A 19,688-nucleotide genomic window follows, 5' to 3' on the forward strand; every position below is an offset into this window, starting at 1 on the left:
ACTTTGTGACCAGTTGATGACTGAGTGTTTTGCACTTGATGTGACTCACATGCACAGACTTGTAGAGTCCACACCACAGCGAATTCCTGCTGTCATTCGCTCCAAGAGAGGGCCAATCAACTATAAGGTATGATTTCATTTCGGGGTCTATTTTTTTGTCTGATGTGCTAATATGTAAATTAACAAAAAGACAGAACTGAATTATCATGTGTAGTTTTCAAGAAATGGTATGTTAATTGCTCCCACGTGATGGTTTTGTTTGAAAGCTTTCCTTTTTTACAAAATGTGTCTGTATTACCAGTACTTAAAAAAGTATTTATTACTAGCTAAACTGTCATGGTGCAAGATTAGGATGCAAGGAATACTTGTGAATGTACGTTAATATTGAATATTCCAAATCAATGCATGTCATTTCTTTATGACAGTTTAGAGAACATTTTTCAGGTATGAAAAAGTTAACTTCAGTTGTTATTCATTTGTGTATTATAGTCAAAATATTATGCAAAAGAAAATTTGCTACAGTGTTGTGAAGCTATGACTTACAAAATGTAATCTTTTTGTCCAAAGATTCTGTGCAGCTATCATAAGGATTCATTATCTGACATGCAAATGAGATGATTACATGATGAAAGGTTGTAAACCAAACAAAGCAGGGATGATGATTATGCAGTGAAATATGGTACTGTTTACCGTGAAAGTTTCCAATGTTCAGAAATTTCCAAGATATACGAGTCTTGCAAGAGAGATTACATATATTTGATATGTGGTACATGTTCAGGGCTTGTTATGCAGTTCATCTGCCTTTTGCAGAAGCAAAATGCTTCTGCAACCATGTAGTGAAAAAGGCATATTTTCAAGATGTATCCTAACAATGTTTATGCTCAAGAATTAATTTATTTAGTGTTAGGTTAGTTTTTAAGTTTAATGCTAGCAGGGCCCCGGTAACCTTCCATACACAAGTGGGAAAGTGTAAAATTCTGACATGGTGCATAAAGATTGTGTTTTCAGTTCACAAAATTTGGTGAAGTATTGAGAGGTTTTGCGGCACTATTTATCACACCAAGACCTTGTTTCCAAATCTATAGCACTGCATATGTGGGTCAGCAGATTTTTCAGACATTTTTTAACACTAGAACCGAGGAAGCGGTCATTTTGACCACTGTTAAGATGTTAATATCTCTTCGAATCATCTGAAATTCCTTGACTTTTGTTCTTTTTACATTGAGAATATATTTTAGATTTAAAAATTTTAAAAAATAAATTTATTATGTAGATATTCATCGAAATACCTCCAACCGCGGGAGTGGTCAATATGACCACTGTGCATTACACTCCATTTTTTATGCAAAGGTAAACAGAAAAATGCAAACCTCCTTTCGGGAGATGTATTACAAACTTTGCCTTCAAGCTACTGCCACCTGGTGTGTCATTTATTAGATTTATCACTAGGTGGCAGCAGCTTACAGGTGAATGTTCAATCTCTTTGTAAGAGCCGAATAGTGAGTTGCAAAATTTGCCAAGCACTGTCTTTGTTTGTTGTCTGTTCTTGATATTTGTTTCTCGCACACGTGAGTGATTATTGTGCTCTAAAAATGGCTGAACGTGGACTATCAGCTGAAGATATATCAAAGTATTTAGACTCAATTCAGGACATAGATGCTGACAATTCTGATGGAGGTGAAAGTGAAGAGGATCCCGATTTTGTTCCATTAGAACAAGACATTGAATTGAACCATTCATCAGAAGATGAAGAAAACGAAGCAGCACCTGTTTCTACAGTTCAACAGAGAGCAAAAAGAAAAACCACAGTGTCTCCAGTTGAGTCTCCTTTTCTATCTGGAATGAAATACAGTGCTAGAGATGGAAGCGAATGGACTGTAATTGATGCCGATGTAAATGTTGCTGGTAGGAGTCCAGCACATAATGTTTTACAAGAAAAGCCTGGCCCGTCATGATTTGCAAAACGAAATATCCTTGAAGGAAAGGTTTCAAGTGCATGGCATCTTTTTGTGAATGAGAGGATGCTTCGTCACATAAAATCTTGTAATATAATTAAGCCTTGTTTCCATATTAAAACCAATAAGTTGCTGACCAAGGCAGTTTATTAAGATAAAAACACTTAACACGTAACGTTTCGACCCTGTATCAGGGTCTTCCTCAGAGGAAGAACTAAACTAAAATGATGAAATATACTACACACAGAAATATTACATACACATAGCAGGTCACAAGCCACACAACAACAAATCAAGTTGACAGTCCTTATCTAGGAAGATTTCTCCAAAGGAATTAAACATATCACCTCCTGACAGTTGTTGACTAATGGGTCTACTACACTGACAGGTGATTAAGTATGAAGTATGAAGAAGGAAGAAAGAAGAGAAAAGAAGAAGACCAGAGGAGGAGGCATTCATCCATAACCAATAAGGCAGGAGGGGTGGGGGAGTGGTAAGCAGGTGCTAATCTTGACCTGCCAATCACCTGTCAGTGTAGTAGACCCATTAGTCAACAACTGTCAGGAGGTGATATGTTTAATTCCTTTGGAGAAATCTTCCTAGATAAGGACTGTCAACTTGATTTGTTGTTGTGTGGCTTGTGACCTGCTCTGTGTATGTAATCTTTCTGTGTGTAGTATATTTCATCATTTTAGTTTAGTTCTTCGTCTGAGGATGACCCTGATACAGGGTCGAAACGTTATGTGTTAAGTGTTTTTATCTTAATAAACTGCCTTGGTCAGCAACTTATTGGTTATAAAATCTTGCACTGAAGAAGCAGCTCATCATCAAACTGGAGGAAATGACTGGTCTGTAACATTACAGGAACTTGATTCATTTATCGCAATTTTGTATGCTCGCAGAACACATTGTGTGAAAAGTCTTGAATTAGATAGTTTGTGGGACAGTACCTGGGCACCACAATTTTTTCGTGAAACCATGGCTAGGGACAGATTTCATGAAATAATGCGATATCTGCGCTTTGATCATAAAACAACAATGTCCGAATACATAAAAAGTGACAAGTTTTGTGCATGTGTCCGAAATATGGAATTGTTTCATTGAAAATTGTGGCAGAAATTACATACCAGGAGCATACATCACTGTAGATGAACAGCTATTTCCTACAAATTTTAGGTGTAGATTTGTGCAATACATGGCAAATAAACCAGACAAGTTCGGCATTAAATTCTGACTTGCAGATGATGTCGACAGTAAGTACCTGATGAATGGTTTCCCCTTATTTGGGTAAAGATGAAGATCGCCCAGCAGATCAGCCTGTTGCATAATATGTTGTACTTCGCTTGATGGAACCCTTTGTTGGAAAAAGAAGAAATGTCACAACAGATAATTTATTTACATCAAGGAAACTCGCTGAAACCCTGAAAGCTAAGAACACTACCTTGGTAGGAACAATAAGACATTCAAGACAAGAAGTGCCTCAGCAGGTAAAATCATATCATCTAGAACAGTATTCTCAGTTCTTCTGAGCAGTGCTGACAGCACACTCACTGTATACCAAGGAAAAAGAAAGAAAAACGTTCTAATTCTCAGTTTCATGGATTCAAACATGTGTATTGGTGGTGGTGTAAAGAAACTACCTGAAACAGTCAGCTTTGACAACAGCATAAAGTTTGGTGTAGATGTAGTCGATCAGATGGCTCGTAAATTTTCTGTAAAAAAAGCATCACGAAGATGGCCAGTTCATGTATTCTACAACATTTTGGATCTAGCCGCTCTCAATGCATATATTTTTTATGAGTACAACTGGCGAAAATTTTGGTCATCACTTGTTTCTGATGAAACATTCTGAAGTACTCCGAGAAGGAAGCAACAGAATCCAACAGCCCAATCTACAGATTGTCTCCTATGAGCCTCCAGGAAAACGACAGCATCAACAGTGCCAAATATTCAAATGCAGAAACAAGACAGGAGACTTATGTGAGTAGTGTGGAAAATGTGTAAAAATTATTTTAAAAAATACTGCACCAATTGCATTGCAGATGATGCCAAATAAGTAAATTTATTGTTATTGCATGAAATAATTTTTATTTTTATTTGTATTAATGTTTTTGAAAACAAGAACGGGATGTATTCATTTCTGTGAAATTAAAGATGTGTATTGAAACAATTAAAACAATATTAACAAACAAAACTATAAATATAACCCACTTCTTCCATGGCAGTCAATTTGTTGTCACAGTTCTAGTTATAAAAAAAGCCTGCAGTTCTAGTGTTAAATTTGTGAGATCTGCAATGCATATTTTCAAGGTATGTATCTATTTTTCCTTATGGTTGTTTTCTTTTTCTTTTTTAAATAAATTTAATACAATGTAAAATATTGAAATAAGTCATATCTAATGTTACTGACAAATTCCATAACAGCATGCAATCTTAATTGGACATTATCCCCTAACTATACTTATTCTAACACTACATTTCTAAACAGAACCTCTTCCCTAATCTTCAGGTGAACAAATTTCTCTTTGCCGGCAGTAGGTTAGATTTGATTGATTTTACTTTGCTTTTGTGCCACTTTTGGCTAATTTGCGAAGATGGGGATGAGTGATGATGTGATGAAAGAACACTCACAAACATCAATGTTCAGGCTGGGATTCAAACCTGGGACCCCTGACATCATAGCACAATGTGCTAACCACTCTGCCATGGGGACCAACGCCGGCCGTATGGATCAAACCCATGACAGATCTGTGACTTAGACTGCAAATCCAGTGTGCTAAACAACTACTCCATGGTAGACAGATGACATGCAGAATTCACACTGAAGCAGCAAGCAACATGGGCTCCTTCAGTCTAAAGCAAAACATTTAAAATGCATGCACAGCATGTCGTGTCTCTTCAGTTTGAAAGGTTGCATTGATTACTGAGTGTTCACTTCCAAGTGACAAATGTTGCTTGTTACTTTGGTACGAAATTTCAATTATATCTGTGTCCGGCAGAAAATATTTGCATTCTGGTTTTCAACTGAATCATGTATAATTTTACATAATGCTCACTAGCCCTGGTCACAGAGCAAGTTGTGATGTATTTTGGCCACCTAGTGCAGTGGTTCTTAACCTTTGTAACACTGCAGCTTGGTATTCTTTTCATAAAAGCGATGCCCCAATCCTAATAATTTTACTTATAAATATATTTCTCATATTTTTAAATTTTATACATCAATTAATATACACTCTTGATATTAGATATTAGCAGGGCTCGAAAAATTCCGGTTGCCAGGTCGACTAAAAATTTCAGCCTGGCGACTGTGATCTTTTGCTGTAATACCAGATATCCAAAAAAGTTCATGCCGTATATTGCAGTGAGAAATAAAGACTCTGTAATTTCTGGCAAATGTGTTTTATTCAGCAAAATAAGCTCCTTCAGCTTCAATTACATGTTCCCAACGAGATACAAGATTATAAATCCCGCGTTTGTAAAAGTTCTGGTCCCTAGAAACAAAAAATTGTCCTATGACCTGCGTGACATCATCTCGGTTTCGGAACTGTTGCTCACGCAAATGGTTATCCATGTCCAAAAACAAGTGAAAGTCGGATGGGGCAATGTCCTGGGAGTAAGGATGATGAGGTAAAATTTCCCAACCAAGTGTGTTGATTACCTCCTTGGTCGCTTTCGTCGTATGAGGTCTAGCGTTGTCTTGCAGAAGGATCACTCCTTTCCTGTTGACTAGTACTGGCTGCTTCGGACGCAGTGCAGCTGCAACCCTTTACAACTGGGACGAGTATACCTCGGATGTGATGGTTTTGCCATGCTCTAGGAATTCAAAGTGCACAACACCAGCGCTGGTCCACCAAACACAGAGCAGAACCTTCTGTTAATGAATGTTTTCTTTGGGAGTCAATGCAACAGAACCAGGGGACGACCAATGATGTTTTCTTTTGCGGTTACTGTATAACACCCATTTCTCGTCACATGTCAATATCTGGTCCAGGAATGGGGCTTTCTTGTGGGATGACAGCAATGATGCGCAAATGGTGAGCCGCTGGTGTTTGTTTTCCTCGGACAAAACGTGAGGAACCCACTTACTGAGCTTCCAAGTCTTCCCGAGGTTGTGCAGATGCAATCGAATGGTTTCCTCCGACACTCCAAACCCTTGTGCAAGTTCTTTGCACGTTTGCTGTGGATCGAGCTCGATGATCTCCTTCAGCAGGGCTTCGTCGATAGTGGTGGGGTGTCCAGCTCGAGGCTTGTCCTGGAGGCTCTCATCGCCCGATGCAAAGCGCTGAACCACTTTCGCGCTGTGCGCTCACTCACTGATACCTCTCCAAACGCGGAGCATATCTTTCGAGCAGCGGCTGCAGCATTGCTGCCCAATTTGAACTCATACAGTAAACACGACCGTAAAACGTCCTTTGACACTGACATGTTCCCTTCAGGATTGTAGTTCCTACAGACCTGCTGTCTATGCGACGGACATGCTTCCCAACTCTGCACTGACTGACGGTTGCTGGGAATGTAAACTTTTGATGCCATCCAGACAGGGTTGCCAACACATGCCATTTGACTTGCACTTTTCGTTCCAGCGGCACGAACTATTTTTGGATACCTGGTATGTCCGAAATTTTGATGATTCTAAGTTCAAATTGCAGTACAGCGTAAGTTAGCAAATGGTATATATATTTTTTTATCAACGTTGTGAACTTTCCATACAGTCTGTAACAATTTCTTACCCTTTCTCCCCCAGCACCCCATTTCCTGCTTTCTCAAATAATTTAGTGTTGTTTTGAATACCGTGATGCTCAGCATCTTATACAGTGTGTTTCAAAAGTCGCACAACCCAAATTTTGGAAATGTATATCATGAAAACCGTAAGAGACATTTACACCGGGTTTTCTGAATTATAAAGCCTCATCCATTGAGATATTTTTCAATGCTTAAAATTATCAGTTCACTCCGTACAGAAAATTATATAAATTAATAACCGACAGAAAGCAGCATTCAATTTTTTTCCAGAAATGAACTTCTGAGTAAGAAAAATATGTAAGAAATTATTGAAAGGTCATAATTAGACATTTGATGACTAATGACTAAGTCTGTCATTTGCAACCAATATTGGTCATGTGCAACATTTGATGAATTTTTGACTGCCGATTTTATGGGTTGAGTGAAAAGTGCCATTTTTGGGACATTTTTCCGTATATGTCAACACTAGCAGGTCGAAATATTGCCAACAGTTGCATGCAACATGTGTCTAAGTATTGGCTATACATTTACATTAAAAATCGTAAATCAGGATTTTGTGCCGAAATTGGACTCTCGAGAGAATCCTAGGCTGCCCCTGGCTCACTTTCGCCGCTACTGTGCCTGTATTTTAAATTGATTCAGAATGGCGTATTCATTGGAGCAGTGTCTGTGCATTGCTGAAGAGTATTTTACTACTCATTCTTACACTCATGTGCAAGCGGTTTTCCAATAAAAATGCCCTGCTTCTGCTGTACCTCACTAAGCAACTGTTTTACTACCAGTCAAACACCAACAAATGATCCTACAAATTGTTTGAGTTTATTGTTGAAAATCAGTTCTCAGATGTTTTCAGAAAATTAACAATGATTTTTAAAATAATGTAATTGCTTTTATTTAGAAAAATGCTAACATAAATTTATGAACCTAGGGATAGCCTACAGGATTAGTTTAGTGCAGAAAACCTGGTGTACATATCTCTTACGATTTTCATGATATATATTTTCAAAGTTTGGATTGCACAACTTTTGAAACATGCTGTACGTAGTATGCACAATTGCTAGTAGATGGTTTCCAGGAACCTAGCTTTGAAGAAATTTTTTTGAGCACTGGATATTAGTAAGTAAATTATGGCTTAAAGGTGAAGAGTAATAGTTCGATTATATCTAGGCTTGTCAAGAAACAAAATTTTGTTTACTGTCAACAACCGGATCCAATGAGCCTCTTGCAGCCCGGTATAATTGATACCAGAGCATGGTACCAAGTTGCAGCCTGGCAGTTGAGAAACACTGGCCTAGTGCATGGTGGCCCTAAAACTGAGGCAGACATTGAAATAGATTGGCCACAAATGGTAAACCAGTCTATGTCTTTAAAAAAAACTGACTTTTTTTTTCAGAGAAAATGTTTTAAGTTTCCTTTATGCTCCAATAAGCTAACTTGTACTGGACCTACAGTTCAAAATGGGATTCAAACCACTATGTCTCCATTGAGGATTTAACCTGGAACCTCTTGATTACAAGGGAATAGCCTTACTTTATGTGATCATGAGACCCATTCCTGTATATAAACCACTCAATCAAAAACTAGCATTTTTGTAACAACAGTAGATGCAGTTTCAAGGAACTTTGGTTTCTACAGGCTAAATTAAATCTTAAGCTCCCTTGTAGTAACATACTGATCTTAAGTATTAATCATGGTGTATTAGCATAATAGGTGTTCTTTCACATACATATTGTGAATAGTAAGGTTTTTGTCATGAAACATCTAATAGTTTGATATTAACATTTGCTTCTTGTTTTATGACACAAATCTTTACATTTGGCACAACATACTGGTAATGTGCGAATTACTCACAATTAAATATAAACTATAGGCTAAAAGACTAAAAATCGGCAACTTACGTGTGTGAGTATGAGATTTTTCGTACTACGTTTCGGAGGTTGCACTACCTCCTTCTTCAGGTTGAAACGATGTTATTCAGACACCTGACATGGTGCCTCGTCGTGAAAGTGAAGGTTAAGGATTTAGGTTAAAAAGTTGCTTGAAGGACACTTTCTATAAAAAGAATATAAATTACACATCTAAAACCGCGCAATACAATAAAAACAAAAGAACATCCAAGGCTGAAGTTGGCGAACTGCTGACCGATGGGAATTTAGAAGACGGCTGGGTTAATTTCTTTAAAAAATGGGATAAGGCCGCAGTGTTTAGGGACGAGATGGGCTTCCATGTTACTCCTGAGGTCAGGAAAGCCGCCGAGGAGGAGGTCGACTTCTCCTTGGATTGGTGACTCCCGAGCCCCAGTTTGGAAGAATTGAGGAGGGGAAGTTCTCTTTCCCCAGGTACGGGCTGACACCGTGCATTCGCCTACCCTGAGCATCGGTCAGCAGTTCGCCAACTTCAGCCTTGGATGTTCTTTTGTTTTTATTGTATTGCGCGGTTTTAGATGTGTAATTTATATTCTTTTTTTAGAAAGTGTCCTTCAAGCAACTTTTTAACCTAAATCCTTAACCTTCACTTTCACGACGAGGCACCATGTCAGGTGTCTGAATAACATCGTTTCAACCTGAAGAAGGAGGTAGTGCAACCTCCGAAACGTAGTACGAAAAATCTCATACTCACACACGTAAGTTGCCGATTTTTAGTCTTTTAGCCTATAGTTTATATTTGGCACAAGCACATAAAAGTTTGTTTTAAGTGCATCCTATGGTCAGATTTGCTAATCAGTAATGGACAAAAAGGTTTGAAAGAGAATCCTAATCACAATGCATTATGTTCTACAGGAGATCGAACCTTTACCCCTTGATTACAAGAAAATGGCATTAGCTCTATGCCATACACACGTAAGGCAAGAACAAAAGAGTAAGGTGAGGCAAAGGTCCACATGAATATAGCACCATGCTATGAAGGCACATTTAGGGGATGTGGGGGTAGGATCCCACACACAGGCCCGTAGCCAGGAATTCTTTGTAGGGCGGCCGAAGTCAATCCTAGAGGGGGAAAATTTTTAATATATTGTGTCACATTGGCAGATATAGCAGGGTACACAGAGGCACTTGCCACGTCCCCCAAAGGAGATAAGTAACAGAAGATGGATGATATCTTGAAACTGCAACGAACAAAAAAAACTTCGAGCAACAACAAATAGCAACATTTCAATAATGACCTTTCCAGATTGCCAAAGAATATAAAGTTTAACATAAATAGGCTAGGGACTGTATCTACTTGATATTTACAGGTCGATAATGTTAATAGACGATTAATATGTACCAACAGCTCTGGGCCTCTCTGCAGAACTGATGATGGGAGCCCTTTATAAATCATGCTTCATAATGATTCCCTCTGGTTTCCAGTATGCAAGATTTTTACTCAAAAACGTATCTAACGTGAATCCAACAACACCATTGTGTTGTGTTATGCAAGAAAAATCGAATTAATTAAATAATAATTGTTACATATTATCTACACTTTGATGAATTGTGTAAAAATTTGTTATACAGATTTTTTGTACTTGCTAAAACATTAAAACATGGGTCCCTTAGTCAGACTCTACTTCCTTTGAAGGGGAGACTCTTGCATCACCTAATGTTTGCCTGCTGGTTATGTTAACTGTTTTGCAAAATATTGTGTGAATTGTATTATATTGCTAGTTGAAATACATGTTTTGACACCTGACAAACAAATAGGAATCCCTTGATTGATCAATGACTTCTTGGATTACAGTGTCATCAGTAATATTTCATATTAAGTTTCATAGAAATAAATTGTTTTAATAGAGCGCAAATAATTTGACGGGGGCGCCATGGCATTCTCTTTTTTCATAAAGATTGTTTGGCTCCCAGGGCCGACTCCCGCCGCCCCATAGCTATGGCTCTGAACTTGGACTATAAGAATAGCAGAAATTGCGAGCGAAGAGAGCAAGAAATTTTTACGAAATGTATTTTTATTTGTATATAATTTGAAATCGAGGGGGCATTTGCCCCTCTGTGCTCCTTGCAAGTGTGCTTAGCCGTCTGGAAGAAAAATGCAAGGAACATGTAAAAACTAATTCTATAATGAGTATCCAATTGTCCTGCTATTCTTAGATTCTCCTAGTCTTGTTTTTTTACTTCAATGTTTGCTTCTCCTAGAATGGACTTCCATCCAAGGGAGGACAATGACCCTTGCCACCCTGTGGTTGCAGCACTGTTTATGAGTGCCTCTTCATCAACTTCACGTCATCACTCATTGTTTCAATTAGCTAGCAGTGGCAGAAAAGCAACGCTAAGTAACAAAAATCAAATATCCACTCCCTCTCTCTACCACATGAATCACTATTACCAAAAGGTAGACTTGGGAAAGAAAAATTTAAGCAGTTCCAAGTTCATAGCAACACATCCATGAAAAACATCTGAACACATTAGGCACCTTTAATACAAGACTACTCAAAATGTCACAACTGTTCTAGATACTGAAAATTGCAAAATCATTTCCCGAAGTCTGAATCTGGAAGGGATATTTCCCCAATCCTGATACGACATTATATGGAATCCCTTACACCCTAATAAATCACAAAATCAATAAGTATCATTGTTATGTTTCTAGAGTAACACATGATATAATTGTAAAGATTAGTGAGAATTCCAGGTAGGAATTTGTTCTGTATTTTTTCATAGGGGGGCAAAGCAGGCTCTCAGGGGGCAGTTGCCCCCCCTCTAACTATGGGCCTGCCCACACACTCTCGATCTTGGCCATTTTGAAGGTGCTGTGATCAACACTGCACTCAGGTCACCTTTACCTTCCCCCTCCACAGTACCCATTGATTTGAGGCTGGTGAGCCCGAACTTAGATCGCCCACCAAGGGAATTGAACTTAGGTCCCCTTCATGGCATTAAGATGCCCGGCCCAAATTCATTTTGTTATTTCATCATGTTATGTATGCATCTTTTACATGGTTTGATTTTGATTTACGTCTGTTAACACATACTTTTGAGTTTTATCGATTGCTTACTGACTTACTCCTATATAATTCTGTACTTGCCAACAGGCATTTGTTTACTATCGTCTTGGTTACAAACTGCCTCTCCTACCTAGGTATCGATTCACGGAATCTCTTTGTCTATCTTGCAATGTTCAGATGTGTAATTTATTCTTGCCACCAAAATGTTTGAAGATTTTGTTCAATAAATACTTTTGTTGTTAGGTTAGGTGGGTAAGGTTTAGTTCTCTTATCGTTAAAATAATATCCCTAAATGCTTTCATAGTTATGTTAAGTGGGTCAGGTTTAGTTTGCTAGTTATTTTTTGTTAGGTTAGGTGGGTCAGGTTTAGTTCTGTTAGCATTAAAAGTAGATCCCTAAATTGTTTCTACAACTGATCGCGCTACTGCTGATCTCAAACATGAAACCACTTCGAGCCTCCTGCGAAAATTCAGGAAGAGGTAAGTAGTCTGTGTAATGCATCAAGCAAGCAAAACAGAGTTTTGCGCAAGCTACCTCTAACATCTTATTTTACCCATAAATTGGACATTTTCGAAGTGAAAACTGTGCTGATTAGTTTCAGGAAGGTTCCAAATTACTTCTACAATACTTACTGTCACTTCTATCAATGGAGATTGGGGAGCATGCATATTTACATAAGGTAATTTTTAAGTTTCTTTCCCAACATAAATAACTTCTTTCTGAAATCCAAACAGTGCTCATTATTTAAACAAAGGTTCAAAATTCTTGTGACAATGGTTCCAAAAATTCTATGATAGTCAGTCTTTCTACTAGGAGAATTTGAAAAAAAATATAAAACAATCAGAACTGTTACCAGACACTTTACCCACTAGACCACCACCAAAAACAAATTAGTAACTAGAAGCAATGGCCAATATCTGTTGCTTGGCTCCTGCAGCATGTAAAATTTTTCAACTAGTTGCAAAATATGGCACAAAGATGCTCTAAAATCATTACTGAAACTGGTTCACTGCAATTGGCCTAAAAGCCAAAATATCAGTCCCCTACAAAAAGAAAAAAAAGCTATCATTTTTGCAACTCTACTATTTATACATTTTAAGTGCACAAAGATGACAATATTTCCATGCTTTCCTTCATCTGCTCCCATGTACAGAATGGTTTCCATGTATAATCCACATTTTGTGACATAATTCCTCGCGATTTTTTTTTAGTCTGCGTAAGACACAAATTAGAATCTCTGAAATGTATCCTTACTTCCACAATCATTTCCAGCACTCTAACAACTTGCAAAAATCATTACACAATTGAAACAAAGACCATTCAGATCACACTTTCAACTGTAGGTCCATCACTATAAGCCTACTTGAGTATAAAGTGGATCTGAAACAATCAATTTATATTTACGAGGGTCATATGTCTGGATGAAATGCCTACATTATTGGTGATTTTTGCATTTTGGAAACATTTTACGTTGCATAAAACATGGAAATCTATCAACTATGAAAGTTCACCGTAATTATTGAGGAAGCATGTTCAGTCACCAGCACTGTCATATCAGTCCATAAAGACTTATGTTGGGGGATTTCTGGTACCTGGACTATGTTTCCTTGACCCGTTATTTTTGCTCTTAATACATAAATGTTGTTTCCAACTATAATTTAGATCAATTACAGCATTGTATCATCAGCAGAAAAATCGATAAAAGTCCTTGCTACTTTCATAGGAGTATTACAAAGTGTTTTAGAATACTGGAAACAATTGTGGAAATAGATCTGAAACTTGGAGAATCTAATTAGCATAGTCAAAAGCTTCACTAACGGTAATGGTTCAGATTGTTTAACGATTTATTTTTTTTCAAATTCTACTAGCAGAAAGCCAAATTATTGTATAATGTTAGGAATCATTGTCACACGAAACTTGAACCTTCCTCAATGTAATGAGCACTATTTGGATTTCGATAAAAAGTTATTTATGTTGAAAAAAACAACTTACAAAATTACCTTACACAAGAACACATGCTCCCCATTCTCAGTTGATAGAATGGACAGTAAGTATCATAGACTAGTGGGAATGAATGTAGAAGTAATTTACAACCTTCTTTTAGAAAGCATTTAGTGATAATATCTTAAAGCTAAGAGAACTAAATTTGATCCACCTAACCTAATCATGACAGCATTTAGGATTATTATTAAAATAACCAAGGTGATAGTAAACAAATGGCCATTGGCACGTACAGAATTATATAGAAATATATGGAAGTGAACAACCAGGATCAAGGAAACATGCAGTAAGTAGTCGCTAAAACTCCAATATGTTAACAGATGTAAATTGAAATTGAACCATGTAAAAACTGCATACGTAGCATGATAAAATTGCAATAAACCAAAAGGAACTTGGGCCTCACTAACTATTGTGTACTGGAGAAATTATGATTTGAAAAGTATCTTCATAAGCATCTGAGCTTCCCAGAAACCAACCATTCTTGGCTTAAAGTCATCTCAGACACAGGGTACTGGCAGATTTTCATGCGAGGGCCAAAGAGGAGGATTAGCGGAGGTTCATGCCTGAGACCAGATGTGGGTAAATATGCGATAACGCCCGGACACCTTTAACTCATTTATTTCCTTAATTTTACCACTGGTACTTAACTTTTCTGCATTGCGGGACATTCTTTAAGGTGAAGTTATGCCTTTTTCCATAAAATAGTGTCAACTTTTCATATTACGAGTGATTATTTGTCTTCCTTGTTCCGCTTGGGTAGCAGACAATATGGCATGCACTCGTCATGGATCATCGTGCCGTGCTTGTGTTTTGTCGTGGGTATGCAGTATTTCAACCTTCTTAACCGAAAAATACCTACTTACGTGTTCATTATGTCATCACAAACCATTGCCAGATAGCACCAAAAACCATTCACGATAGCCCCAAAAACCATTCACGTTAGCCCCAAAAACCATTCACGATAGCCCCAAAACCATTCACGATAGCCCCAAAAACCATTCACGTTAGCCCCAAACACCATTCACGGTAGCCCCAAAAACCATTTCTGGCAAGGTTAGGTTAGGTTGGGTTAGGTAAGCATAGTTAAAAAAAAAGAAAAAAATATTCTCATAAAAAAATGCATGTTTGGAAACACTGACGAGACCGTGTGACTTTCGATGCCCTCGCCATCTGCACGCACACAATGGAAACAACAGCATAATATGGCAGGCAATGCAAGTTTCTTACGTAAAAAGTGATTAATTCTTGTTCGGCAGCATTCAAATACGAAGTTTTTAGTTTCCCGTGAAAGAAAATACCTCCAAGAACGTCCAGAATGCTAAAGAAACTCATTTCAGTAAGTACTTTCTCCTGTAAATTTGATGAAATTCGTCAGGGCGATATCGCATATTTACCCAGATGTGATCAGGTGTTGGAAACATTTAGAGACACTATTTTGATGCTACGAACCCTAAACCTAGTCCACCTAACCTAACAATGAAAGCATTTAGGGATGTTTTAATAATGCTAACAACCTGACCTGCCTAACCTAACAACAAAAGCATTTTCAGAATGCAATACCCTCTTGCACCTCACATCATGTGGCATATTTCTCGGTACTTTTTTACTCTCTCTGCACTCTCGCATCTAGTTGGTTACAAAGTGCAACACTGAGTCATTGATTTGGTGTGTGCACCATTTGCGCTATGTTCTTGAGCAGTGTACATTTCGGTGTATAGTCATGTGGTGCATGCTCACCTGGTGTCAAAAAGTGTAACTAGACAGGCCTAGTAGCAGAAGCAGTCTGTATCCAAGACGACAGTAAATGAATGGCTGCTCGCAAACAAATAAGCATATAGAAGTAAACCGGAAAGAAAAATCATTTTCCAGAAAACGCGCAGCTAACATGTCTGTGATCACTTAGATGGACTTGTCATAAACCATTTAGGTTTAGCACTTAGGGGTATTGCTAGCTATATAGCAGAAAAGCCGCCGCATAAATTGTGCTATACTACTTCGTAATATTTATATTTACTCTCCTTCCTACTTCACTGGTGCTCCAAACCAGTAAGAAGAAAACAAATTCTAATTGCAAAATGATTCTCTATTATTACAGCATCCTCTACTAGCATCTTCTCTCAATAAACAATAAGCAAATACGATTATTTCAATCGACAGCTTTACAAATGACACCGTATTTAATCCACATGATTTTCACAATACAGGTATATACACTATAACTTACCAAGCAGCCTAGACCAGATCATGCAAAAATAGCAAAATTATTTCACATCAAACTAGGCCCGACAAAATCAGAAGGCAAACAGCAACACACAACCATAGCAACAGTGTTTCCAACAGTTTCATCCAAGGTACATAGAGATTGGTAAAGTCATCCGAAGTTTGCCGATCTTGCACGAACGCGTGACGTCACCGGAGAAGCAGTTGGCTCGGATGAAGCAGACGGCCCCTAGCATTTATATGGGAGATTCAGAGAGCGAAAGTATATTATTACTTTTAGGAAGGGGAAAATAATAATTGTCATCCTCCAAGATGGTATTGAGGCATCCTTTTAATGATTAGTAACATAATTGAAAACGCTCTACTTTTAAAAGGGGGCAAAGTACATGTGAAAAAATGTATTTTGAAAATCCATATTCCTGAAACATTCTGACCGATGCACTACAAATAAAGTTGGTGTTCTCCTTTAGAATTTCGTCATTTCACAAATCGTAATATAATTTTAACAAAAACGTGGCATGATAAAGAAGAATTAAAGAGTTTTAAAAAATAATTGATTGATAGACTTAGTTCATTTTATCTGTCATATGCGGCTAATCGCAAAAATGAGGATGCGTGATGATATGATGAAATTGAAGAAAGGAAAGTAGACCCATGCCCGGGAGTGGATTCGAACCTGGGGGCCCTTGGCATCGTAAAGCGTTGTGCTAACCACTTCGCCACGAAGGTCAGCATTACAAGGAAATAAACAGAAAATGGCATCTATGTTTTAATATGCAAGAAACATTTGCGAGGAGGTTATTGAAGTAACAAATAATTATTACATGACGTTGTGATGAAAATTATTAATATATCTGAAATATCGAGAGTTGACCTTGCAGTCTCTAAATGTACTTTTAGGGTTACGCAAAACCTTTACTCAAAATTGCTAGTGTAAATTTATAAGCTATTAAAATTTAAAACTTATTCCTGTTCAAAAAAAGAAACTACCAAGTCAAATTAATATTTCGTAGAAAGAAATACATATATTTTTCTTTCATGAGGCCAAGAGAGTATTTGGAGGGGGCGGTGGCTTGGGAAGGCTATAGCCCCGGATCTTGATCTGCATGGAAAACATTCCTATGAAATAGTCCAGAAGAAGGGGCGAAATGATTTTTTTTAAAATGTCTCAAGAATACAAAGATATAAGTGAACATTTGACAAACTTAGTCTAAAACTTACAACTGAAATCGTACGTGTGTGTGGGGGGGAGGGGGGAGGGTGGCTACGTGAGGTAACACAGTGGAATATGATTCACAATACTAATTTTTTTTTAAAAAAAATATGTGGGAACAATAGAAATCAAAATATGTTGTAGCTAGTGACGGCGCAATAGTAAAGATGGAATCATAGAATCATGTTTATTATTCCGTTACATACGACACAAAAATGCATATTTTGGCTAAAAGAGTATTCATTCATTTATTTATTTTTGTCGTTTTACTTGGGGCAGATAAGAGAGAGAGAGAAATTGTCGAACGAGAATAGGGGGGCGTTTCTGCCCCCCCCCCTGTAGTGTGTTCACTGCCTATAGCTAGCTATGCTGGAGAACAATGCACCAATGAATACGCAATTAAATAAAACAGATACTTTTAAAACTTTTAATCAAATTATTTATGAACTATGATTTAAATTTCGAGAGAGCACATACCTGTTTAATTTAATTTGGATGAGTTAACTTCTGAAGCCTGCCATTTCCGAGCCTTCTTCCGGTGTAACTGCACTGCCCTTTGAGCCCTAGCGGCTGCGTTCAGGTGGCGGAACGAGCAGAATACTAATTAAAACAAATATGTGACAAATATATATAAAAAAACAACGTGTTGAAGCTATTGACGGAGCCAAAGAAAAGACAGAAGAGAAACGTGGAGAGTGCAGTGATATTTTACGGGAAGCAGTCACGTTTATTACACCCTTACATTTACATACAATATTAAAAAGTTCTGCTTTTAGATCTCGCACAATGCCTTTTTCACAAAAATGGGCAATCCCGCATTTTGTATATAAATCAAGCTGTGATATTTTAGATTTCTTCCGTTAGTTTTCTGATAATAGTTTTCACAGCTTTCCATAGCATTTAGGCATGATTTCAGTTGACAAGAACAAAATAATCTTATTTCAAAACATAGAGCAAAAAGAAATCCAACGCCCTTAAGTTAAAACTCCCTTACATTGGAAACCTGGAGAGAACAAAACAGGGGTTCCTTCGTAACACGATTTCTTGAAAACCATTTTACACATTTGAATCAACTTTGTGATATATTGATTATAAAGGACGAATCTTAACAGTAAAAGTTGTAACTTTTCCCCTGCTACTATATTTTAGAAGATATTCGTTGTCAGATATCTCAATATTTGCATAAGGAACCAGCCTTTTCCGTGCCGAGCGTTTCGACGATGACGTCATGCATCCACGGACAACTGCGCATACGATCTGAGCCGCCGAACGAACACCCCCTGAGTTTCATCCAGCATCCACAGATTAGGTATCAAAATCTGTGAGTGGAGGCAATCTGTGCATGGCCCTTACCTTCAGAAAAAATCCCTCGCTTGGGCTTGGAGGATGAAGGCTTCAGCTCAAACCTGTCTCCGTCTACAATGTATCTTCGTTGGGAAGCAGAAATAACTTTGAAAATATGGCCTACGATATGAAAAGACGAATGTGAATATGACGAAAAATACGATAGAGCATCTAATATAACCAAGCACGTATTTAGAAATACATTTTGAGGGGGATTCCGAATCAAGTGTCTCAGAAATATTAATAATAATATAGTTGTTTAAAATAAAATAATTAAATTATACTTACCTTAAATATTAATTAAAATATGTCAATTTTTTAAATTACATGATTGATTGAGTTTGTGTTTTAAGTCAACTTTATGCACAGAAAGGCTAATTGGGAGTGGACCTACAGTTTAAAGTGGGATCCGAACCACTATGTGCCCCCACCAGGTATCGAACCCGGGACCCCTTGATTACAAGGCGGCGACGTTACCACTGCCCCATCAGGGAGACCTTTTATATTACATGAATATGTATAAGACAGGGACGTCGTTAGGGGTGTGCACGGGGGAAGGGCACTGGCCCCGGCAAACGTCCACGTGGCCCCGGGAAACTGTTCTGTATTTGCTGGAAATTTTACTTTGTTTGATGACAAATATTGCAAAATAATTCTTCAGTGAATTTTGCTTGCAGTTTGAAACACTTCTTCAATTTTCAGTAGTACGAACCCAATCAAGGCATTTCTTTCTTATTTCCCTGTTTCTTGCTTGTTGAACAAAAACAGATGTATTGGCAGAGGATGCAGTTAATGGTTTTATGGCCCCCCCTGTCAAGGAAGTCGGGGACCTATTGAAAATGCACTTTTCCTCCCTGCTGCACACCAGATCCAGAATCCCCCCAAAAACCCGCACTTTATCTTCATCTGGCCCTGCACTGGCACCATGGGCGCCGAAAGGAAGACACAAACAGGAAGATTTATCTGCGGGTGGCTAGAACTTTCTGGGTTCATTATTCTATGGCTCAGAAAAGATATCCCCATGCGTTTCAAATTCCAAGAACAGAATTCTATTGCTTGTCCCTTTTTCGGCGCGGGAATGAATGACATGGCAGTTCTTCTCACATGTATTCAACCCTCCTGCTAATGACATGCCCTGCAAAGGAGGAAAATGCCACTTTCTGAAAATTCGGAGAAACGTCGAAGCGGTCGGTTCATCTGTTGATTTGGTTGACAATTGATGTCCGTCAGATAGTTTGAAGTAGGGTTTGTGGTCCGAGCGATGGTTAACTTCTGT

The 19,688-nt window shown here is 37.9% G+C and overlaps 1 protein-coding gene across 1 annotated transcript in view; it reads right to left on the reverse strand.

Annotated features, from left to right (window-relative positions):
• Positions 1–15,962, reverse strand: part of LOC145984039 (uncharacterized) — a 59,677-nt gene extending 43,715 nt beyond the window's left edge. The window contains exon 1 of the mRNA XM_083117377.1: positions 15,860–15,962. Coding sequence (XP_082973503.1) covers positions 15,860–15,881 — 22 coding nt within the window. The 5' untranslated portion in view covers positions 15,882–15,962. The remainder of the gene's footprint in view (positions 1–15,859) is intronic.
• Positions 15,963–19,688: the final 3,726 nt, after the last annotated feature.

Source organism: Lepisma saccharinum, chromosome 2 (genome assembly GCF_977018435.1).
Source record: "Lepisma saccharinum chromosome 2, izLepSacc3.1, whole genome shotgun sequence".
Taxonomy (NCBI): domain Eukaryota; kingdom Metazoa; phylum Arthropoda; class Insecta; order Zygentoma; family Lepismatidae; genus Lepisma; species Lepisma saccharinum.